Source organism: Ranitomeya variabilis, chromosome 8 (assembly GCF_051348905.1).
Source record: "Ranitomeya variabilis isolate aRanVar5 chromosome 8, aRanVar5.hap1, whole genome shotgun sequence".
NCBI classification, from domain to species: Eukaryota; Metazoa; Chordata; class Amphibia; order Anura; family Dendrobatidae; genus Ranitomeya; species Ranitomeya variabilis.
Window position 1 is genome coordinate 145,310,728 of NC_135239.1, and position 25,209 is coordinate 145,335,936.

At 43.5% G+C, this 25,209-nt stretch overlaps 1 protein-coding gene across 3 annotated transcripts in view; it reads right to left on the reverse strand.

The window, feature by feature from the left end:
• Positions 1-12,808: 12,808 nt before the first annotated feature.
• IFT56 (intraflagellar transport 56) overlaps positions 12,809-25,209 on the reverse strand; it is a 101,519-nt gene continuing 89,118 nt past the window's right edge. Inside the window, exons 14-18 of one of the 3 annotated variants that reach the window (XM_077277320.1) lie at positions 24,880-24,963; positions 19,502-19,571; positions 17,450-17,556; positions 14,721-14,854; positions 12,809-13,827 (exon numbers count right to left, since the gene is read on the reverse strand). In XM_077277320.1, the coding sequence (XP_077133435.1) occupies positions 13,716-13,827; positions 14,721-14,854; positions 17,450-17,556; positions 19,502-19,571; positions 24,880-24,963 (507 nt within the window). In that variant the 3' untranslated portion in view covers positions 12,809-13,715. Of the gene's footprint in view, positions 13,828-14,720; positions 14,855-17,449; positions 17,557-19,501; positions 19,572-19,937; positions 20,110-24,879; positions 24,964-25,209 lie in introns of those variants that run through there. The other 2 variants (XM_077277321.1, XM_077277322.1) reach the window with 2 other exon arrangements.

The window sequence follows — 25,209 nt, forward strand, 5'->3', positions numbered from 1 at the left end:
ATCACCTTTGGATTTTGGAATAACTGACACCGTAGCCATCAGCATCTCCTGAGGAAAGGATCCTCCCTGAAAAACGTAGTTAAAGACCTCGGCCAAGTGTGGTGAGAGAACACCTGGGAAGGCTTTATAATAGGCGTTTGTGAACCCATCAGGGCCAGGAGATTTATGAAGGCCGATTTCCTTGATTACACTTTCTATCTCATCCGGGGTAATTGGGGCTTTAAGGGAGGTGAGTTCGCCTGATGTTAGGGTAGGAAGATTTATTTGTGACAAAAATGTTTTGATTTTGTTAATTTTTCCTAATTTATCTATGGGGTCATTTTGTTTGGGATTGATGTTATAGAGTTTTGAGTAGAATTTTGCGAACTCATTCGCTACTTCTTTTGGGTGTGAAATGTTTCCCGTCCCGTCCAATTTGTTGATTCTGTTAATCCTATTATTAATTCTTTTCTTTTTAATTTTGTTGGCCATAAATTTAGTTGGTCTGTTATGGGAAGTGTAATGTTTGTAGTTCGACATTTTCACAATGGCATCATATGTTGAGAATAGTATCTCTCTAAGTTCCGTTCTCAGTTTAGATAGTTCAGTCTGAAAGTTTTGGGGGTGTGTGGTAAATTTAAGTGACTTGTTTTCCATTTCTCGGATTTTGTTTGATAAGTTTTGAATTTTTTTCCTAGACTCTTTTTTCTCTTTTGAGGCTAAGCCCATAATCACTCCTCTAATTACTGCCTTATGGGCACACCAGTTATTGCAGGGGTTTGTCATTTCAGGTTTGTTGTCATCAAAGTAGTTAGTTATGGCTTTTTGTATTATTGTTTTACTTACTGGATAGTGCAGGATTTTTGAACTGCATCTCCAGAGTTTAGTATTTAGAAGAGGGGGACCTATTATAGTTTTACCGGTGACTGGGGCATGATCAGACATTGTTCTATCCCCGATTGAAACTTCTTTAATTTTGGTCAAGGAATAAATATCGGTAAGAATCAAGTCGATTCGCGAGGCTGTCTGGTGTGCATCTGAGAAGTGAGTGTACTCTCTGGAATTTGAATTTAGGCACCTGAAGGTGTCAAATACCTCATTCTTATCCAACCAAGCATTGAGGTAATCCGCATTAGGCCTAGTTTTTGAAGATGAATCCAATTTGTTGTCTGGGGTGATATTAAAATCACCCAGCAGAAACAAATACCCTCTCCTGACTTCCTCAATTTTCTTCATGACCTTATTCAAGAAAGGTATTTGACCTGTGTTCGGTGCGTAGATGTTGGCTAGTGTGCATTCCTGGTCATTAATTTTGCATGTCAGGATGTGAAAACGACCCTTATTATCCTTATATTCATCTAATGCTTCGAATGGGGTGGAGCTCTCTATTATTGTTAGTACCCCTGCTTTTTTCTTTGTATTGCATGCCTCAAAAATATGAGGGAATTTGTGGTGTGAGAAGTATGGATGATTACCTTCGAGAAATTTAGATTCCTGGATGCATATGATGTTAGCCTTGGACCTGATCAGCTCTTTCCAGAGGGCGTGTCTTTTCCTCGGATTGTTAAGACCCCTGACGTTATATGAAACTACGTTCAGCTCCATTATCTTATCTGTGAAATAACTGAAAAATAAGCAGTGGTAAAGTTGCTTAGATTAGTAGGTTAATAAAAACAGTTACAACTGTCCTGGTGCTCAGAATATAACGATATAATCTATATCCTGCAAAGAAAAAATAATTAGCAATGTATAGTAATATAAAACAGATGCTCAGGTAGACCCAAAGAGATACTACCACCTCTAAGCAAGGAGCTCCTGTGGAAGGAAAACAGAGACAACATCCAAATAGCTGAAAATCAAAGCCAGCATATCCCCATTTGTAGCGATATAAACAGCTTTTTCATTCTTTGGCTCTGGTGAAAGTTTCTTTAATCGAATGAATGAAGTCCATTCCATCACCTGGAGAATGGATTGGGATGGTCCGTCCTCTAAAGTTCACCAACAGTTTTAGGGGGAAGCCCCACTTGTAGGGTATCTTTTCTTCCCTGAGGATCGAGGTAACTCTATTGAATTCCTTTCGGCCCTCTAACGTATCTTTAGACAGGTCCGGGAAAACTTTTAAGTCCTTGTACGGTTCAGGGAAGAATTTATTTATTCTCAGGTAGTTAAGGATTTTCTCCTTAGTATGGTAAAAGTGGATTCTCAAGATGGTATCCCTTGGGACGTCCGATGCTATTCTAGGGGGTCGAGGAAGTCTGTGTGCCCTATCAATGATGAGGTCAGAAGGAGTCAGGTCCGGAATTGCAGTTTTGAAGATATCTTGGATATGGTTTGAAAGATCTTCCTGTGTTATTGTCTCCGGAAGCCCTCTGATCTTTATATTATTCCGGCGCCCCCTATCCTCGATGTCTGCCATTTTTATTCTCAATTTATGGACTTCTGCTGAAATATATTCTAAGTCAACTGATGATTCAGCAGCTCCTTTTTCTAATTTTTGAATCCTTTTTTCATGACTTTCCAATTGTTTATCGACTTTCTCACAAAACTTCACAAATTGTTCATTAATTTCTTGCTTCTGTATTTGAAATTTTTTATCTAACATTATACTGAACCTGTCGATGAGATCTGTTGGGGTGTCTTGGTTCTGCGGATTCGTAGCAGGCTGAGTTCTTACAGGGCTCTCTCTTCTGTCTCTATGTTTGTCTGGGCTCCTATTAGGGCTATAGTCGTTTGAGGAGTCCTCTGACTCACTAAGATCTTTTAGGTCCTCATATTTTTCACTAGTTGCTCCCGGCATGCTTCTTTTAGAAGAAAAGGATGAATCCATTTTATCTGATGAGAGGGGATTTCCGTCCATTTTAGTTTTCCTATTAATTTCTGGACGATGATTTAAGTCTCTTGGAGGAGACCTAGATTTAAGAGGACTGATAAGGTTTGCTTGGTCCCTGTGTGGCTTATAACTGCTATAGAGTTTATTCTGCTTAACAGTGTTTTGCGATTTTGGTGAGTATTGGGGTTGGGAACCTCCTTTTGCTTTAGAGGAACTCATAGTGATTGTCGTCGACAGTAGGTTTCTTCTTGTGTTATAGGAATGAGCTTAAGGGCAGTCCTGCCGCAGTTATTGTATTTTCTCTGCTACAAACGTTGTGAAATAACAAGTTGATACCGGATGACCCGGTGTGGGAGCCGCCGCTATTGCTGCAGTCTTGGCAGTTGTAATATGGCTCAATGACACTTATATGTGCCTATAGAGAGAGGGAAGGGAGACCTCCAATTGAACTGTAGTAGCATACTAAGTATAGCGCTGGAGTGGAGTAGTGCGCTGGTGCGTTTTAGGAAAATCGCTGGAGCGTCATGGATAAGTCGCTGATGCGTTGTAAAATAAGTCGCAGGAGCGTCGTAAAGCGCTGGAGCGTTGTAAATTGCTGGGGCGTCGTTAAGCGCTGGGGCGTCGTGGATGTTAGCTGCGGGCGCGACGCTGCAGCTATCTGTCTGAGGAGGGTGTATTAGCCGAGTGCCAGGACCGGGAGGAGGGGCTCTTACCTCCGGTTCCAAGGGCTCCGGTGATGTCTCTGCCTGGTTGCGGACCTCTTATGGTGGGTGTCTTCCGGTGAGTACCTTCGCCGATGTTTATACAGCCTCTGCACTTCAGCCACTTCACCGTGCTTAGGTACTGCATGTGCTGGTAGGCTCTTTGGTCCCCGCGCAGCTCCGCCGGTCACAGCGGGGGGAAGAGGAGACGCCGCTCTCTGCAGCTCCTGCTTCTAGCTCCAGCCGGCGCTCCAGTGTTGTGCTGCCTCGCTGTGCCTGGCCGCGGCAGCGAGGATCTGTGACCGCCACGCTGTCTGTCACAGCGAGTGGAGGGAAGGAGGAGGCGGCGTTCCCCGCAGCGGTTGTCTCCTTTTTGGGTCGGGGACTCTGGCGTGGCAGGGGTCCAGCAGGGCTTCTTGCTCCGGTCAGGAGGCTCAGCGCTCACTATGTCTAGCTGCGGCGCGGGCTGGGGGCCTTTGATCTCGCCGCTGCCAAGCGCTGTGAAGGAGGGAGGAAGACGCTTCTGCAGCGGCTGTCTCACCTCAGTCTCGGCGGTCCCGATGTCAGGGGGACCCGGTTAGGCCACTTGCTACGATGTACCTTCTCAGTACTAAAAGCGCCTCACTGTGTGTGAGGAGGCGTGGTTACACTACAGCCGGCAAGCTGGGGAAATCTAGGTCCCGGCCTCAGTGTTGCACCAGCGTTGTAGGCCTCAGCTTCTAAAGTCCTCAGATTTGGAAAATAAACGTCCAAAAAGGGGCTAGACTGTGTCCTGGACCATTCCCAAACACTTTTGGGGCTGGATGGCTTGATTAATGTCGCTTTTTTAGTCGGATTGGGATGATTGTCTCTGGAGCTCCTGAAACTACATCCTCATGCTTCAGGCTCAAGCCACGCCCCGTAATGTGAGATTTTGAGTGCAAACCTCCTTCCATCAGTAAGGGCATTGAAGATGAAACGTGGATGGGTCTTTCAGCATGATAATGATCCCAAGCACACAGCCAGGGCAATGAAGGAGTGGCTTCGTAAGAAGCATATGAAGGTCCTGGAGTGGCCTAGCCAGTCTCCAGATCTCAAACTCATAGAAAATCTTTTGAGGGAGATGAAAGTCCATGTTGCCCAGTGACAGGCCCAAAGCATCACTGCTCTTGAGGTCTGCATGGATGAATGGGCCAACATACCAAAAATAGTGTGTGCCAACCTTGTGAAGACTTACAGAAACCGTTTGACCTCTGTCATTGCCAACAAAGGATATATAACAAAATATTGAGATGAATTTTAGTTAATAATCAAATACTTATTTTCCACCATAATTTGCAAAATAAATCTTGCAAAATCAGACAAGGTGCTTTTCTGGTTCCAACACATTTTCAACATGGTAATTACCATACGAAAAAAGGAAGTGAGGAGAAAGTAGTAGTAAAAACAATATATTTATTAATGAAATTTGTTCTAAAAGGTATATAGACATAACATAGTGAACAATATTTTAAACAAAAAACGGGGAACGGAAAAACCTCCAAATACCAAGGAGGCTTACCCAGCACTATATCATATCTTATTTAAGCACAATAGTGTGCGGTGCGCCAGGAAGACTATCCCTATTGCAGTGTATATGTTATAGGGAGAAGGGCGCGGGAGGCCCTCACAGCACTAAGATCGGAGCGCACAGAACAAAGACTCACATTGCAGGTAATTGATTTTATGGTAACTTTGACTGCCATACTTTTTCCGGTATACATAGTGCCTTTGTCACTCTCCAGGGTTTAGGGCAAATTGCTGCCACCTCCCTGGATATATCCGGTCCGGCATTACAATATACATAGGAGATATACATACCTTCTCCCTATAACATATACACTGCAATAGGGATAGTCTTCTTGGCGCACCGCACACTATTGTGCTTAAATAAGATATGATATAGTGCTGGGTAAGCCTCCTTGGTATTTGGAGGTTTTTCCGTTCCCCGTTTTTTGTTTAAAATATTGTTCACTATGTTATGTCTATATACCTTTTAGAACAAATTTCATTAATAAATATATTGTTTTTACTACTACTTTCTCCTCACTTCCTTTTTTCGTATGGTAATTACCATGTTGAAAATGTGTTGGAATTCTATGATGAAGTGACCCCAGCCATACTATATATAGGACTATGGGATTAAGGTGCTTTTCTGGATTTGTTTTCTCATTTTGACTCTCATAGTTGTGGTCTACCTATGATGTCAATCACAGGCCTCTCTCATTTTTTTAAGTGGGAGAACTTGCACCCCCCACTTTTCCCCACTGTATATTTAAGCACCTTAAAGTGAACCTGTCAGCAGGATTGTGCACAGTAACCTACAGAGTCAGGTCGGCGCCGTTATACTGATTAAAATGATACCTCAACCATTTTAATTATAAACACAGTTCACATGCGATTATGCTGCAGCACAGGTGCCACGGCTGGCACCTGCCTGCAGAAGCGGTTTTCTTTTTTTTCAGTATGTGTATATATCATTTTTATTATGTTAACTAGAAGGCAGGTCACTGATGGACCAGTGACCTGTCAGCAGTCTGCTGTCATACCGCTGCGATGCAGTACAGCGCAACCTTCACCAGGGGGAGCTTTATCGGGAAGCGAGACTGCACACACTGAGCAGCTGAACAGATGCCACCAAGTGGCAAGAGAGTAGTCAGAAAAAGCCGAGTCAGAGCACAAGATAACACGTCAGTACAAAAAGGATTAAAACAGAAAGGATAGTCAAGACGCAGCAAGAGATCAGTAAACCGGGACGAGCAAAATACGGTACAAATCCAAACAGAGTCTATAGCCAAGCCAGGAGATCAGAATCAGGGAATCAAGCAGAACAGACAAACGCAGGGAAAGGGCAGACAGAGGGAGATAACAGACACAGGACAAGTCAGGGTTCACAGCAGGACAAACCAAGGGTTTCCAGAGTCAGGTTCACAAGCCGAAGACAGAACTATAGCTGACACTGCCAGCAAGATTCCTGGGAGCTAAATAGCCAACCTGAACCCAGAACGAGGCAGAGCAAAGTTAACCCTTGACATGATCCGTCCAAAAAGGGCAGACACTAATAAACCCTGGAACGGATCATGACATCTGCATTATGAATAGCTAATCAGACCACAGGCCGCTCCGCAGCACGAGCATATCATTAACTCAAAAATGAAAATAAAGATTAAACAACAACCATAAGACGGAATTTATCAACCAAGGTAACATTTAATCAGTATAATGGCGCTGACCTGACACTGTGTGTAGGTTACTGTACACAATCCTGCTGACAGGTTCCCTTTAAAGGCTGAGTCACACATAACGATATCGTTAACGATATCGTTGCAACGTCACGCTTTTGGTGACGTAAGCAACGATCCCGCTAACGATCTCGTTATGTGTGACAGCGACCAACGATCAGGCCCCTGCTGGGAGATCGTTGGTCGATGGGAATGATCAGGACCTTTTTTTGGTCGCTGATCACCCGCTGTCATCGCTGGATCGGCGTGTGTGACGCCGTTCCAGCGATGTGTTCACTTGTAACCAGGGTAAATATCGGGTTACTAAGCGCAGGGCCGCGCTTAGTAACCTGATATTTACCCTGGTTACCATTGTAAAAGTTAAAAAAAAAAACACTACATACTCACATTCTGATGTCTCTCACGTCCCCCGGCGTCCACAGGGTTGACTGTGTCAGCGCCGGCCGTAAAGCAGAGCACAGCGGTGACGTCACCGCTGTTACTGCCGGCGCTGACACATTCAGTGCAGGGAAGCTCTCGGCAGCAGCGCGTGCATTACCAGCGCTCCTGCCGAAAGCAGTTTTAACCCTGTGGACACCGGCAGGGGACGTGACAGACATCAGAATGTGAGTATGTACTGTTTTTTTTTTTAACTTTTACAATGGTAACCAGGGTAAATATCGGGTTACTAAGCGCGGCCCTGCACTTAGTAACCCGATGTTTACCCTGGTTACCCGGGTGCTGCAGGGGGACTTCGGCATCGTTGAAGACAGTTTCAACGATGCCAAAGTCGTTCCCCTGATCGTTGGTTGCTGGAGAGAGCTGTCTGTGTGACAGCTCCCCAGCGACCACACAACGACTTACCAATGATCACAGCCAGGTCATATCGTTAGTCGTGATCATTGGTAAGTCGGTTAGTGTAACGGTACCTTAAGGGCACACTAGATAAAACACTATATACACAATGGTTATACATAGACAATGATCAGATATGCAAATACAGATAGTGGTAGGACAAAAGATATAAGCAAATGGATCATGTCAATTACCGGGTTGATGTTCGACTATGTGTGCGCCATGCCGCAGGGGGCATGGGTCACCAGCTGGTTGCTAGGTCCTTCACAGAACATTAGTTGGAGTGACACCCTTTTGAAGTGGACCACATGCATAACAGAGAAAGGGACCACATGGCCTTACACTAGCCTTTATCCCCTTTGGGTCAATCCCTTCTGGCCTGAACCTAAATCCCCTCCCCTTGCCGGAGCAGCTAAAAACTCCCAAACCCAAGATGGGACTAACTCCTTAATAGACAGTCCTAGGGAGGCAAATTTGGCCTAGCCCCGTTACACGTTGAGATTAAACACATCTTTACTATCTGGTTCCTGCTAGCCATTCTATGTATCTCCCCAACCTGTGGTGCTAGAATGGATCAAGACCCTGGAAGGCGTTATGGTCTGTTCCTGAGATCTTGAAAATGTAACCAGTGTGTGGCCAGGATGCATAAGTTTATATTCTCCTTATGGAATTCTAGCTGTCGTAACAAAGAAGTTAGACCGCATGGTACCCACATGACAAGCAAGCCTTTTGTTCTGAGCTTTGCTGGCTCAAGGTGTGAGATTCTTCACTCACAGCCTTTTGCGGCATGACCCCCTGCTGTGATAAGTGTTTTCATATAGCTGCACACTGAAGCCAGTTTTATAATCCCACGCCAGATAGGATACAAATGATTGACATGAAATTATATCTCACATATTTTTCACACTGACCAAATACTCAGTGTGTGCACGCGGTTTGTATGGACATGCTCCTCCTTCAGCAACCATTGTATGGACAGGTCACATGCTCCTCCATCAGCAGCCATTGTTTGGACAGGTCACATGATCCTCCATCAGCAGCCATTGGATGGACAAGCTCCTCCATCAGCAGCCATTGTACGGGCAGGTCACATGCTCCCCCATCAGCAGCCGTTGTTTGGACAGGTCACATGACCCTCCTTCAGCAGCCATTGTATGGACATGTTCCTCCATCAGCAGCCACTGTTTGGACAGGTCACATGCTCCTCCATCATCAGCCATTGTTTGCACAGGTCACATGTTCCTCCATCAGCAGCCATTGTATGGACATGCTCCTCCATCAGCAGCCACTGTATGAACAGGTCACATGCTCCCCCATCAGCAGCCGTTGTTTGGACAGGTCACATGACCCTCCTTCAGCAGCCATTGTATAAACATGCTCCTCCATCAGCAGCCACTGTTTGGACAGGTCACATGCTCCTCCATCATCAGCCATTGTTTGCACAGGTCACATGTTCCTCCATCAGCAGCCATTGTATGGACATGCTCCTCCACCAGCAGCCATTGTATGGACAGGTCACATGCTCCTCCATCAGCAGCCGTTGTTTGCACAGGTCACATGACCCTCCTTCAGCAGCCATTGTATAAACATGCTCCTCCATCATCAGCAATTGTATGGACATGCTCCATCAGCAGCCATAGTATGGACAGGTCATATGCTCCTCTATCGGCAGCCGTTGTATGGACAAGCTCCTCCATCAGCAGCCATTGTATGGACATGCTCCTCCGTCAGCAGCCATTGTATGGACAGGTCACATTCTCCTTCATCAGCAGCCACTGTTTTGCCAGGTCACATGCTCCTTCATCAGCAGCCATTGTATGGACAGGTCACATGCACCTCCATCATCAGCCATTGTATGGACATGCTCATCCTTCAGCAGCCAATGTAGGGACAGGTCACATGCTTCTTCATCAGAAGCTATTGTATGGACAGGTCACATGCACCTCCATCATCATCAGCCATTGTATGAACATGCTCCTCCTTCAGCAGCCAATGTAGGGACAGGTCACATGCTTCTTCATCAGAAGCTATTGTATGGACAGGTCACATGCACCTCCATCATCACCAGCCATTGTATGGACATGCTTCTACTTTAGCAGCCATTGAATGGGCAAGCTCCACCTTCAGCAGCCATTGTATGGACATGCTGCCCCATTAGCAGCCACTAGATGGACAGGGTAACTGTGAAGTCTGTGAGGAAAGTTGCACTAACAAGTACCACAGGAGAAGAACTTGTGGCACTTATACAATAGTAAGTGCTGTAAAATCCTGTCCATATCATATCTGTTAAAATAAAGATGAAGTGACCATAAGAACATTGTTATTATTACATTCTGTTCAAGACTCATGCACCAACACCTTGAAAGTCACATTTTAATATTTATAGATAACTTATTGGTATCAAAAGCATAGTTATCAGCAGCTACACTGTACAAACTGAAAACTAAGCATGTAATTGGAAAAATAATTACAAGTTCAATGGAAAGCCGGTGACCACCATTGAGCAACATTTTACAGTTCACACATAAAACATTGACAACTTAAAGGGGAGTGATCAACAAAAAATGGTCTATTGCTTAAATCAGGTTTTGTGTGAATTGTTGTTCTTAACTATTTTTGACAATGATTTCTGTATCCCTGACATACCACCATCTAATTAGATAATACAGAAAGATGTTGTAGAAATTTAGCAATTTTCACATTGGTCCCTGGGGCTTTTATAGACTCTAATTTAGGGTTCGTTCACACTTGCACATAAATCAGTCCCCTTTTCATCCAGGAGGGTAGAACAATTGTTTTCTCGCTTGTTGTCCGCGCTGTCCGTATGCAGTCTGTTTTTTTACTCAGCAGCTATTAAACATTTACAGGACCATTTACGGTTTCCTATGATACAAAATTGCAATGTATCCATAAAAATCGGATGTCATACTGGTAGCCCAAATGGCATGCAATTTTTTTTGTTGCACTGTCTGATTTCGGAGTGTCACCGCAGCATTCTGCAATTTTTTTATAATGCCGAATACAGCTGAGAAAAAATACGCAGATCTGCACTGCCTCATTGAATAACATTGGTTGAAGGGAAATCTGATTTTTTAATTAAATGAACTTGTCTGATTTATACACATGTGTGAGCCAGCCCTTACTGTCGTTTCAGGGAAATAACACTTTTGTACTAAAGCATTTAATGAATATGTGGAAAGATGATTGTGAAGGGAGGAGAACAAGGTGAGCTGTGACATGGCCTATTGTGATGGGTGGATCCTGTGTTATCAGCTGTGTATGGAGGTGCTACCTGGCATTGGAAAACGGAGTCTGATCAGAGCCTGCTGAAAACTCTCTCCAAAAAGAAAGGAAGGAATTACGAGTTTAATAAAGCCTGACTGGCAAGCGTAAAAATTGCAAGATTACTAATGGTTTTTAATGGGTGCAGGGAAGGTTGACAAAAAAAATGTAAAAAAATAAATAAAATAAAAATACATGTAATGCAAAAACTTGATTTAGACAATAGGTCAGCTTCGAATGACAGCTTCCTTTTACAAGAACATTGGTACATATTTATCAAGCTAAATGCAGAATTCTGGCATTATTTCAGGCACCCCCATCTCTAATGGCTTGTAGCATATTTGTGAGATGTTTTACACAATTTTTACAATTTGTCCAGCTAGAGAGTGTGGCCCTGCTGAAAGGGGCGTGATTTACTGGGAAATGGGCATGGCTCATCATGCCACAAATTGCGCCAAAACCCAAAAACTTCTGGTGCACATTTATAACACAAAGTAAGCCAAATAATACGTGGTGGAAACTTGCATTAGCTAGTCATTAAATGAAACAGATTTATCAAACAGCATGAACCAGATCAAATGTGGCAATTGTATTAAAGACTAAGCTGAGGCTAAGCCTGCACTGTCTACGAATTGCACAGCTTTGATATAAATGACTCAATATTTCACATTACATGGAATGAGACGCGTAAGGTGGAAAATGACCATTGTGGATGCGGCCACCAACATGCAACTAACCTTACGTGAATCAGTGAGAAGATTCCTGTGTTACTTGGATTGTGCTGCACATTGCTGCTGATCTGTGGTGCGTTAGCTGTAGCTCAAATCCACAGAAAGCATGAGAACTTAGCCTTTCCCTCCCGTAGGATCAGAGTTTGGCTTTGGCTCAAAACCGCATATAAAAGGCATGTTACTGAGCTTTTAAAATCTGTGCATATCTGTACTATATAGTGACAAGTACATGACCATCTCTCCTAATGACTTAGCTGGAGCGTAACAGGCACAGCTATTGTAACAAAGTGAAGAAAATAATTCACTTAGCCACGTCATCCCCATAGGCAAACACTGGTATTCGTGCGGGTCATACTGATGAGCTCAGCGCGTATATCTACATCAATTTACGGTAAAACCGTTGAGAGATGAACATGTGCTTTACTGAGTAACTTGTGAGCATTACTTTTCTTCAGTGGGCACTCTTTGCACGACTGGAATGACCTCTGCTGTTCCCGGAGCCCCTATTCATGGCTGTAGGAGGTACAGAAACAGTGAATGGTTCCGGCTCTAGACTGCTTTTGTTTCCAGTACCACTCGGACATTTTTTATTTTATTTCCTCATTCCTTCGCTATCAGTATCACCATCTTCGGTCGTTTGCAGCGCCACTTGGGTCCTCTTCTGGATCATGTGATTTTCCCAGACAGCTCCCACAGCTTTTTAACTGTAGATTGAAAGTGTAAGGCTATGTGCACACGGAGGAAATCAGGTGCAGAATTTTCTGCACTAAATCTGCATCTGCAGATTTGATGCAGTTTCTGTGCAGTTTCTATGCAGTTTCTGCGCAGATTCTATGCAGTTTCTGTGCAGTTTCTATGCAGATTCTGTGCAGTTTCTGCGCAGTTTCTGTGCAGTTTCTGTGCAGTACAATGTAAATCAATGTGAAAAAAAAAGCTGTGCACATGGTGCAGAAAAATCTGCAGCAGAAACGCTGCAGAACTGCACAAAAGAAGCGACGTGCACTTCTTTGAAATCTGCAGCGTTTCTGCGCAGATTTTCCTGCACCATGTGCACAGCTTTTTTTTTTTCCCATTAATTTACATTGTACTGTAAATCACAGTGCAGTTCTGCAGCGTTTCTGCAGCAGAAAAATCTGCTGCAGTTCTGCACCAATTCTGCACTAAATCTGCATCGTGTGCACATACCCTAAGTGTATGAGACTCAGAATGATTCTCTCATAGACTTACATTAAGGGCATGCTCACACAAGCGATGCTTCTCTTTTCGGAGAGTATTGGATCCATTATGGCAATGACACTCGGCTCAACCTGTGATCAGATTCTGAGCCGAGGGCTAGTTTACTGTGATCTGATTCTCTCACATAAGAACTTAATTTCTTCATCTTCTCCACGAAAATTGGACTGCACTTGTATGATGAGTGCAGTCCGAGGTTTTACACACAACCATAGCCTTGAATGGGTGCGTGTGATCCAATTTTTGGAGCCACTCGCAGCATGGTTAATCAGCATCAGAAAAAAACGCTGATCAGCACCGCCCCATAGAATAACATTAGTACGATAACAGATCGGAGAGCACTTGGCCGAGTTACACGCTTATGTGAGCGAGCCCTAAGAAAGGACCTAGGATAAAAACAACAGGTTCTGTCTGCTAATGGCCACAGCGACAACATACACATTACATTTATACCAGTATGTGTCTCGGCTCATTTCTTTGATGTTGCTTACATTACAAAAAGGAAGTAACGATGTGAGCCGGCAACAAGGATGATGCAGAAGAGGAATCGGAGCAGCTGCCCACTTGGAGTTTCAATTTCTTACCTTTTAACAAAATGTTTACATTTACAGACAGCAAAGTGTCACATACCTAGTGCGGGAAATGCCAGAATCCACGATCGACAAGTCTTATAATGCAGACAATGAACATAAATTATTGAGAGCCAACAGATGAGGAGAAAACGCCGGAGTGGTAGCTTCAGTGGTCGGAGCCTGGATGGAGATACTTCCACACCAGCCATGAAAGGATGAGATAGGACCGGCTTAGTAACCTGACATAACATTTTACTACATCTAAGGTTTGGGTACATTTAAATGGCGTTCTGTCAGACTGGTACGCGATTTTCTTTGCCCCACTTCTTCATAATCCGGATGATGTATTCAACTTGTGTACTGCCAGTACTCCTCAGCAAATGAAGCACTTCTCTCAGCGTTTCTCTGTATTAGGAAAATAATCACTATATTAGATATAAACAGGTGGAATCCATTAGTACTCTAACTAATGGCATTGTGGTGTCATTTGCCAAGGACCCCTGACATACAAAGGTTTTCTTCTTCTATGGATAGAGGAAAATTATTTACAATGGACTGTGAACTGAAATAGGTTTAGCCTTATTTATTTTTGGTAATACATTGATAGATATGGGGGACACATCATAAGTTAATATTTTAATGAGTGATTAATAAAAGTTACATTTTATTGTAGAGATTTATTCATCTTTTTTAGAGGTTACAATTTGGATACAGTTATTAAGATAAACCATGTATGGTGGAAATAGCCATGTACTATATTTGATGCAAAATGTTGCGAAAAATTGTGACTTTTTATACATGTTATTGGTATATTTCCCAATGTTATAAAATATGCAACTTTTACGTAGAAAGGCAATCTTAAATATGTTGCATTTCATGCCAAAATTTCAACACCACTTTCCCCATTATTTTAAAGGGATTGTCCAGGGGGCATTGAGGACTAGAGTTCAGAAATACTGCTTTAGAGTCTAGAGCATGAAATAAAAATGAAAATGCTGGAAAATAAAACACAAAGAGGGAGATTTCTTAGAGTGACTTGTGCCCATGTCATCTGGTGCTGTGCTGGGTGTAGTTAGACATAGCGGCTTCCTCCGTGTGCCGGGATCACGTGGTCAGTTACATGACCATATTACAGATAGCGGCCATTCTGCAGTAAATTCTGCATCTGTCTTGTCTCCTGGGTGCTAAGCAGCGTCTGACAACTGAGCGCAGGACATGCAGCTGCCCAATCGCCGTGGCGGCTGGATTAAACCTGGGCCATTGACGCTTGTAAGTTCCAACACCCATAGCACACTTACTTGGGTTCACGTCCTGCCAAAATCATTTGAAAGATTCCAACACAGGCTCCACGCTTTCCTTCCCAGTATTCAGGACTTGGATCAAGTCTTTCTAACACATCAAATGCCTTGGCAGCATAGTAAAACTGACCCATCTATAAACGAATAGGTAGAGTTAAAACAAAAACAAAACACAAGCTTAGTAGACTTAAACTAAACATGAAAGACTTAAAGAGCACCTGTCACCTGTCTGCAGTAAGGTAGGCATGGCAGGATCCAACATACCTTTAAAAAGGCATTAGGGCTCTTATAAGCATGCTTAATAATGAGTGCTAATTAGAAAATCATCAGTATGAGGCTGCCCTCTGTTCTCTTACATATGAAGTACAGCCGCAGACTGGTATCAGCACTGTGTCCTTATGAGTATTACACAGAACTGACAATGGCCTATGTGTCTGGATGGATAAACAAGGCAATCAAAAAGCAAATTCACAACCTGTCACTATGGAAAAGCTTCTGTAACTACTGTACAGATCCGTTAGGAGAGACAGGAACTAATATGCAGGAGCGGACACACCACTGGTGCAACCCGTGCGGGTAGAAGAGCTGAACTGGCAGAAGTACATGTCAGGGCTGTCCCACACGTCCAGATAATTCCGGTACCGGAATAAATCGGTACCGGAGTTATCCGTGTCCGTGTGCCTGGGAACTCACGGAGGCCATACGTGCGGCACACGTGTGCCGCCCGTATGGCGAGTGGGTACCACACGGAGCGTGTGGTACCCACTCTGCATCATGCTGAAGCCGCGATTCATATCCTCTCTGCAGTAGCGTTTGCTGCAGAGAAAATATGAATAATAGTGTTTAAAATAAAGATCTATGTGTCCGCCGCCCTCCCACCCCCTGTGCGCCCCCCCGCTGGTCAGAAAATACTTACCCGGGTCCCCCGTCGGCTGTTGCTCCTTCCTGGTCTGGCCGCGGCTTCTCCTGCATGCGGTCACGTGGGGCCGATCATTTACAGTCATGAATATGTGGCTCCACCTCCCATAGGGGCGGAGCCGACTATTCATGATTGTAAATGATCGGCCCCACGTGACCGCATACAGTAGAAGCCGCGGCCAGACCAGGAAGGAGCGACAGCCGACGGGGGACCCGGGTAAGTATTTTCTGACCAGCGGGGGGGCGCACAGGGGGTGGGAGGGCGGCGGACACATAGATCTTTATTTTAAACACTATTATTCATATTTTCTCTGCAGCAAACGCTACTGCAGAGAGGATATGAATACCGGCTTCAGCACCATGTGGGGGGGACAGCGCTTACTGTAGCGCTGTCTCCTGCACGCACACGGACCCCAGACGGAGAATGTCCGTGTGAGGTCCGTGTTTTACGCGGACCCATTGACTCTATTGGGTCCGTGTAATACGTGCGCTCCCACGAACACTGACATGTCTCCGTGTTTGGCACACGGACACACGGTCCGCAAAAAATCAATGACATCTGAACAGATGCATTGATTTTTATGGGTCTACGTGTGTCAGTGTCTCCGGTACGGGAGGAAACTGTCACCTCACGTACCGGAGCCACTGACGTGTGAAACCGGCCTCAGCTGTAGGTGCTAGCACCGATCCTGACTGCTTAATCCACTAAGTGCTGAGGTTATTATTGACTGCGGCAACTAGATGGTTGACAAAGGGGGGGGCTCCATCTGTACCCCTATCGCTTCCCCGAGTACACATTAGTGGAAGGGGGACTGAATGTCTACCAAAGGCCTCTGGGCTTGCCCCATGTGCAGACATGCCAGTATCAAGGCCTAAGTGTGTGTCAGGGTTAAACCGACCAGTTTAACCAGGGAACTTTTCTTTTGGCACTGCAATTTTTTCCACTTCTTGTTCTAAGAGCCATAGCCACATTACGGCTTATTTTTGCATGACAAGTTGTGGCTTTGAATGACCCCATTTACTTTACCATAAATATATACATACAAGCTGGAAAACAGGGAAAAAAAATAAGTGCGGTGAAACTGCAAAGAAACTCAAAACCAAAACACCACAATTCTGACAGATGTCCGGGGTTTGTTTTTACAGCATTGTTTGTATGGTAAGAGTAACCCAACAACATGATCCTCCAGGTCAGTGATTGTGGCAGTCCCAAAGTGGTTTTTATTATTAATTTGTAAAAAATAAAATGTTTTGTGCTACCATTTTCTGAGACTTGTAACTTTTTTTTATTTTTCTGCCGATAGAGATGAGTGAGGTCTTGTTTTCTGCCCCTTAAGCTGATATTTTTAATTACACTATGGTGTACATATTGATCACTTTTTATTGCATTTTTTTTTGAGGGGGGGTGAAGCACTGATAAAATGTTTCTGAAAAAATCACGGATTTCTTTCTGAGCCTGCAGTAATGTACAACATCATGTAGGGTATTACTGTACTGTACAGAGGTTTAGGAGCATACACTTTGTAAGCAGTTGAGCACATGTTGAAGCCCACTTCACCCCACTATGTCTGACAGAGCACACAGTAATTCCGTCTGTGTCTTTACAGTCAATGGTCCTGGCAGTGGATTCGCCCGAATCCCATCTTCCAAGATGTAAGTCCTGACGTGAGGGTAAAACGCAAAGTGAAGGTAGCGTACGTCAGCTGGTGATACAGTTCCCGCACCCATACATCAGGATACGCAGCGTGGCAAGGCTTTTGTTGTGCCGAAATCCAAGACAAAACACTACGCGATGGAGAAGAGGGTCTTACTTTGTAACAGTCATTGGCAATCAGCTGCAGGAGGCTGAACGATTCTCCAGACGTTTCCATTTTCAAGTACAGCTCCCATGCCAGTTTTGGCTTCTTGTTCATGATATCTGAAAATGAAAAATAAATGATTTTAAAAATATTATTCTCCACCCAGCTGTCATGTTCTGGAACGGCCCATTTCATCAACGTGTTTTTGCCAGTTTCCTTGAGTATAAAACTGAAACGTTGCAAACTCTATGCGGACATTTTTTTGCGACTTTTTAAGACAGCACAGAGCACCTCTGCCAAAGCGAGCAGAGCTCAGTCAGGGCAGGGATGGAAGCCGTCCAGCAAACTCGGCAACATTTACACCAGAAATGTATCTGAGGTGTTAAATCTGGCAGCGGTGCCCATCAGTTGTCAGATGGCGGGCTCCCCTTACAGAAATAGGCTCGCTGCACTTCTGCGCTGCTTTCATTAAAGGCCACCATACTCATGAGACAATGGAACGATAAAACGGCTACACTATATATATATATACACACACTAACTATACACAAGTCCAATTACACTACGGTACAAATATCTTTCAGATAAAGCCATACAATATTGTACAGCGAACAATGTGCAATTCTAATCAGTGGGATTGGGTAAGGGTAAGTTCACACTAAGCATTTTTCAGCTTTTTTTTCATGTGTTTTTTTCATACAAATTTTCAGCTGCGTTTTACAGTACCAGCACAGTCTATGAGATTTCAGAAATCTCACGCACACAGCTTGGTAGTTTTGTCACTTTGTGGTTTGCTTGGTTTTTGCACAATAGAATATGTCACTTCTTTCAGTGTTTTTCACCCATTGAAAGTAATGGAAGATGAAAATACGCTGAAAATCTGCATTAAAACATGCAGGTATCGGGTTTTGCAGTGTTTTTTTGTGCCAAAACCTGATTCTATAGTATTAGATTTTTTTTGGCACTATACTTTATCAGTGTGCACAAGAGACACATTTTACATGACAAAAATGAAGGAAAAAAACACATGTAAAACCAAACAAATCCTGCTTTTTTTCTGCAGCTTCTTTCCTCTCAAGAGATCAGGCTTTGCTGCAGAAAAAAAAAACTCTGGAAAGCACCTAGTGTGAACTTACCCTAAGGGAAATAATAGGTTTCATTTTGTGAATGGTTAGCACATACACATTATGCCAGACTTTAGTCGTATGGAATTAACAGACAACTGCGGACATTGATGCCCCAAAGTCGCCCACTCGCCATGTAAAGCACCGAACAAAGAAACAGCAGTTTAGTGGAAATCGTCCATGTAGTCCAACTTTGGTCTCATGTGTATGGGGGCCTGCAGATTGGCATGCACTCCTGAGAACTACGTCATGACCTGAGTTGGAGATAAACTCTAGAGACTGCTGACAGTAGTTTATCTATGGGGAGAAAAGAGAACAGACAAGATGAATTCATTACTGAATCCAATTTATCCAGACATGTGTCCTTCATGGGCAGTGGGCAACAGTAATCTAATGTGTATGGTCCGCCGCAGTGCTAAGCGTGAGATACAACGGAGGCAATAATCAACTGGCCGACATGTTATTGTACCATTAAAGGGACGGTCAGAACTGAATGACTGCTCAGACCAAGTACAGGTGCATCATGGCGGGGCCAAACATTCAAGTGCACCTTCCCCCTACTTGTTTTCCATCTATCCGTCCTCTCTTCTTTGATTGACAGCTTTGGCTTTATACAGATAGAAAAGGGTGGAGACAGATGGAAAACAAGTAGGTGGGAAGGTGCACTTGAATGTTTGGCCCCGCCATGATGCACCGAGCTCCTGTGCTTGATTTGAGCAGTCATTTTGTGATAACAGTCTCTCTAAAGGCGTTTTCTAATGAATACAGCTTGTTTCGACATGGTCTGAGATTGCTGACCAAAATCACAGGTTTGCTTTGTTCTGAATAATAATAAAGTGAGTGTATTCTCTGGACACTGGAGTGTCAGGGTTTTCTGTGATTAATAAACATATACAGACGGTTTTGGGAAAGAAACCTTCCCCTATATCCGTGTACTTACAGCATCGGGCAAGCCAGCTCAGGTACACATAATCATTTTTTATCTTCTCACTCTGAATTAGTAAAAATACCTAAAATGAAAATGATCAGAATTAACATGAACAATACACTGAGGACATTATGGAGGTGCAGTACGTCTATGATACATTGCAATAATGGACAACATAGTGAATAACTTCTCTGGTGATCTCCAGGAGTGAGGTGGTGGCTGCACCTCCATGACGTGCACTGTGGATCAGTATTACTTTTGGGGATTGCTATAGGTCACGGTGTATAAAATATGCCATGGGGCACTGTACCATTACTGTAATGTCATTCCTTATTACTGTCTGAAGGGACCGGTCACCAGTTTTTCCCAATATCTTTAACGTCCCTGTTACAAAAGTCCAGCAACCTGTGTACAAGCCCCCAAGGTCTTCTGCAAATCCCAGAAATACCTTTCCATAATTGCACCATATTGGCACAGTCCGGTGTGATGGGCGCCACTGGTCTGGCTCGGCCTCCTCTATCCCCATGATCATGGTCCTCCTTCCTGGAGGTGGATGATGTGTCCTTCATCCTAACGCTGCTAGTCTTGCTCCGGGACAGTGGAAGCACCGGCGTGCCCTGCTGGGGACAGAGCACAGTCCTGTACAGTGCATGTGCTGCGACAGAAGCGATGACATACAGCCAGCGCCTGCGCATTATATACTTTGCTCTGTTCTCCGCAGGGCAGAATGACGCACACCTCTGCAGGTCTCTGCTTCACCTGCGCAGGAGACCGGTGGCGTTGTGGTGATGACGTAGGACACGTCATCCACATCAATCAAGGCAGCAGAATAGCAAATATGGGGATAGACGAGGCACCAAGCAAGACCAGCGATGCCCACTGAACCACACTGTGCCATATGGTGGGATTATACAAAGCTAGTTTTGGATTTACCTGGTGACAGGTGCCTTTAAAAAAAAAAAATCTGCCAGAAAGCTCCAACCCCCTGCCCAACACGGTCATGGTGCTCTCTGAAAAATAATGTCTTATGCAATCAGTTGCTCCCTGTGTGAAAAATCACTGTTTGAAAAGGAACCTCTCACCTCAAGAAACACTATTTACCTGCAGATACAAGAGTAACCTGCAGGGAAACAAAATGTAAAAAGAATCTGTCAGCAGGTTTGTGATATGAAATCTGACAGCAGCATGATGTAGGTGCAGAGACCCTGATTCCAGCGATGTGTCACTTAGTTTACTGGGTGCTTCAGTTTTGATAAAATCAGTTTTCTCTGCTGCAGATATAGCAGAGCTCTGAATGCTGACCCCTGTATAATCCTGCCCACACCGCTGATTGGCAGCTTTCTGTGCATACTGTATATTGACAGAAAGCTGCTAATCAATGGTGGGGCTGGGTTACACAGAGCAGTTGACTAGTAGACAGAGACACCTAGTCATGTAGTAATAATTTCATGCTGATAAAACACTAATTTTATTGAAACCACAAAACACAAGCCTAGTAAGTGACATCACTAGAATCAGGATTGCTTTCCCTAAATCATGGTGCTCTCAGATTAAATAGAAAAAAACTTTCTGACAGATTCTATTTAACCTCTGTATACATAAGGAGAAACAAGAGCTTTTAGGTATGCCATATAAAAAGCCATTTTTTATTGAAAGTTTACAAAAAATCTTTAAAGGTACAAATAGTCAAAGAAAACACAGATAAAATGAAGCATATGCAGGAAAGAACCGAGGGTACCAAGACAAACGCCAATTGCAACTGCCTGATTGTGCCAAAAAATCAGTCTCTAAAGTGCTTGTGCAGTAAAATCTAGCACTGACTGGCTTGCCTCCCTCATAGAGTATGTATAGTAAGGTAATTTCAGTCAGAGATTCAAGCACCATGTGGGAAAGCAAGCACTTACCACGGGCAGAGATTGGAGGGCCCTGGGCCGGGTGTTAGGAACCTTGTTACGACTTTTACTTCCTCTAGATAGTCAAGTTCGATCGTCTTCTCGGCTCTCCTCCAGGGTCTTGGCGGACCTCGGTGGGGCCGATCCAAGGACCTCACTAAACCATCCAATCGGTAGTAGCGACGGGCGGTGTGTACAAAGGACAGGGACTTAATCAACGCGAGCTTATGACCCGCACTTACTGGGAATTCCTCGTTCACGGGGAAGAATTGCAATCCCCGATCCCCATCACGAACAGGGTTCAGCGGGTTACCCGCACCTGTCGGCGAAGGGTAGACACACACTGGTCCGTTCAGTGTAGCGCGCGTGCAGCCCCAGACATCTAAGGGCAGTTGCAATTGGCTTTGTCTTGGTACCCTCGGTTCTTTCCTGCATATGCTTCATTTTATCTGTGTTTTCTTTGACTATTTGTACCTTTAAAGATTTTTTTGTAACCTTTCAATAAAAAATGGCTTTTTATATGGCATACCTAAAAGCTCTTGTTTCTCCTTATGTATATAAATTCTAGAGTGGGTAAATTCTTTTCTATGTATGGGCTGACTACAGCCCTGTTTGTGCTGACAACAATATGTTAGTGGGGTTTTTGTGGTTATTTAACCTCTGTGTAGTCTACATAGTAAGCATGGCTGTAATCACTCCCCAACTTGGCACTTTGATTGCCAGTCTGCTCTGCGAACACATGCTACATACATACACTGCAGAGCAGGCTGTCAATCAAAGTGCTGGGAAATTATTACAGCCGAGGTATAGTGAGCGGTAGCTGTTTCATGAAGTACCCCGATGACTGGAAGAGGTCGGCCGAATGTAGGATATAACTTCATTTTCTTGATGTACAGTTGTGCTCAAAAGTTTACATACATTCGCTTTCTTGGCATTTTTTCAGAGAATATGAATGATAACACCAAAACTTTTTCTCCACTCATGGTTAGTGGTTGGGTGAAGCCATTTATTGTCAAACTACTGTGTTTTCTCTTTTTAAATCATAATGACAACCCAAAACATCCAAATGACCCAGATAAAAAGTTTACATACTCTGGTGATTTTGGCCTGATAACATGCACAGAAATTGACACAAATGGGTTTGAATGACTACTAAAGATAACATCCTCACCTGTGACCTGTTTGCTTGTAATCAGTATGTGTGCATAAAAGCTGAGTAAGATTCTGGGATCCAGACAGACCCTTGCATCTTTCATCCAGCCACTGACGTTTTTGGATTGTAAGTTATGGGGAAAGCAAAAGAACTTTCAATGGATCTACGGGAAAAGGTAGTTGAACTGTATAAAACAAGGAATTGATAATGCCAGTCAGCAGCGTTCAAACTGTGATTAACAAATGGAAAATCAGGGGCTCTGTAAAAACAAAACCACCGTCAGATAGACCAACGCAAATGTCATCCACAACTGCCAGGAAAATTGTGCGGGATGCAAAGAAAAACCCACAAATAACATCAGCTAAAATGCATGACTCTCTGAAAACTAGCGGTGTGGCTGTTTCAAGATGCACAATATGGAGGCACTTGAAGAAAAATGGGCTGCATGGTCGAGTCTCCAGAAGAAAGACATTACTGTGCAAATGCCACAAAATATCTCACCTACAATACACAAAACAACACAGAGACAAGCCTCAAAAATTCTGGAACAAGGTAATTTGGAATGATGAGATAAAAATTGAACTTTTTGGCCATAACCATAAATGTTACATTTGAAGAGAGGTCAACAAGGCCTATAATGAAAGGAACACCATTTCTACTGTAAAGCATGGAGGTGGATCGCTGATGTTTTTGGGAAGTGTAAGCTACAAAGGCACAGTTGAAGAAAAGATGAATGCAGCACATTATCGGCAAAAACTGGAGGCAAATTTGCAATCATTAGCCTGGAAGCAGTGCATGGGACGTACTTGGACGCTCCTACATGACAACGATTCAAAAGACAATGCCAAGCTGACCTGTCATTGGCTACAGGAGAACAAAATGAAGGTTCTGGAGTGGCCATCTTAGTCTCCTGACCTCAATATCATTGATCCACTCTGGGGAGATCTCAAGTGAGCAGTTCATGCTAGACAGCCCAGGAATTTACAGGAACTGGAGGCTTTTTGTCAAGAAGAGTCTGCAGCTTTACCATCTGAGAAAATAAAGAACCTTATCCACAACTACCACAAAAGACTTCAAGCTGTCATTGATGTTAGAGGTGGCAATACACGGTATTAAGAAATGGGGTATGTAAACTTTTGATCAGGGTCATTTGGATGTTTTGGGTTGTAATTATGATTTAAAAAGAGAAAACTCAGTAGTTTGACAATAAATGGCTTCACCCAACCATTAACCATGATTGGAGAAAACGTTTTAGTGTTATCATTCATATTCTCTGAAAAAAGGTTAAGAAACCAAAAATTCAGCTGGGGTATGTAAACTTTTGAGCACAACTGTAGCTGATCCAGTAAAGCAGGTAAACAGGGTTTGAATGGCTTTTTCCTGCATAATTTCCCTAAATCTGCAGGAAAATAGTGTTTCTCAAGGTGATGGGTTACCTTTAATTTATATCTAAATTAGATTTAATTGTCAAGTCTCTGCCTCCCTGGTTGTATTCCCATCCAGCCCACCTTCCCCTGCTGGACTGACAATGCACTGATTTGTCTGCAGTCAGTGAGCTGTCAGGAAGAGGAAGGCGGCAGCAACAGATTGCGTCAGTAAAGGTGTGGATGGCATTATCTTTCAGAGAGCAGCAGGACCATATAAATTGATAAGGGGTGGGGGTTTGTACCGTTCTGACAGGTTATTTGTTAAATGACGCTTATTGTGATCTTTCCCCAATTATGCAGTCCAAAATTCTGTTTATTATTAATTATGTATATTGGGTGATCGGTGAGGACCCTCATGGATCTGACATTGATGGCCTATCCTAAAGAAAGCTATCAGGATTGTATTCACAGAAAAAATCTTTATCTTGTAGTTTAGGGTATGTGCACACGTTCAGGAATTTTCGCATTTTTTCCCACGTTTTTTTTTTTTCGTGATAAAAACGCTATAAAAACCCATAAAAACGCATACATATGCATCCTATCATTTAGAATGCATTCCACAATTTTTGTGCACATGATGCGCTTTTCCCGCGAAAAAAAACGCATCGCAGTAAAAAAACCAGCATCTTCATTAATTTTGCGGATTTTTCGCGTTTTTTCCGCTATTTAATGCATTGAGAAAAACCGCTAAAACACACGCAAAAAACGCGAAAAAACCGCATGCGGATTTCTGGCAGAAATGTCCGGTTTTTGTCAGGAAATTTCTGCAAGAAATCCTGACGTGTGCACATAGCCTTAATGTACTATTTCTCACCCTTACTAACGTACCTATTAAAAAATAATCAGGTGAATAATAATTATTCTACAGAGTCCCATAAAGGTCTATACTCGCCATACTGTACACAGTCCTCAGCTCACCTCCTCGGCCTCTTTGTAGTTTCCCGCTGCAGCCTTGGCTTGTGCGTAGTCAAAGTTAAAGGTATCATCATTGTAGAAGTAACTCTGAATGGAAGCACAACAGGCAGCAGTTAGCAGTCCCCTAGTGACTTCTAAGCACTCGAGAACAATTCCTGGAATAGAAGCTTTGTGTTCCTCTAGAATAACTGAAGAAGTGCGTTTTTGAGCCTTTAGGACCACTTTTTTTTCCTTCCTATCAATGTATTCTAAGAGCTATGGCTTTTTGATTTTTCTGTTGGTGTAGATGTACAAGTTTTTATTTGTCATTGTCACCATATTAGGGTACTTAAA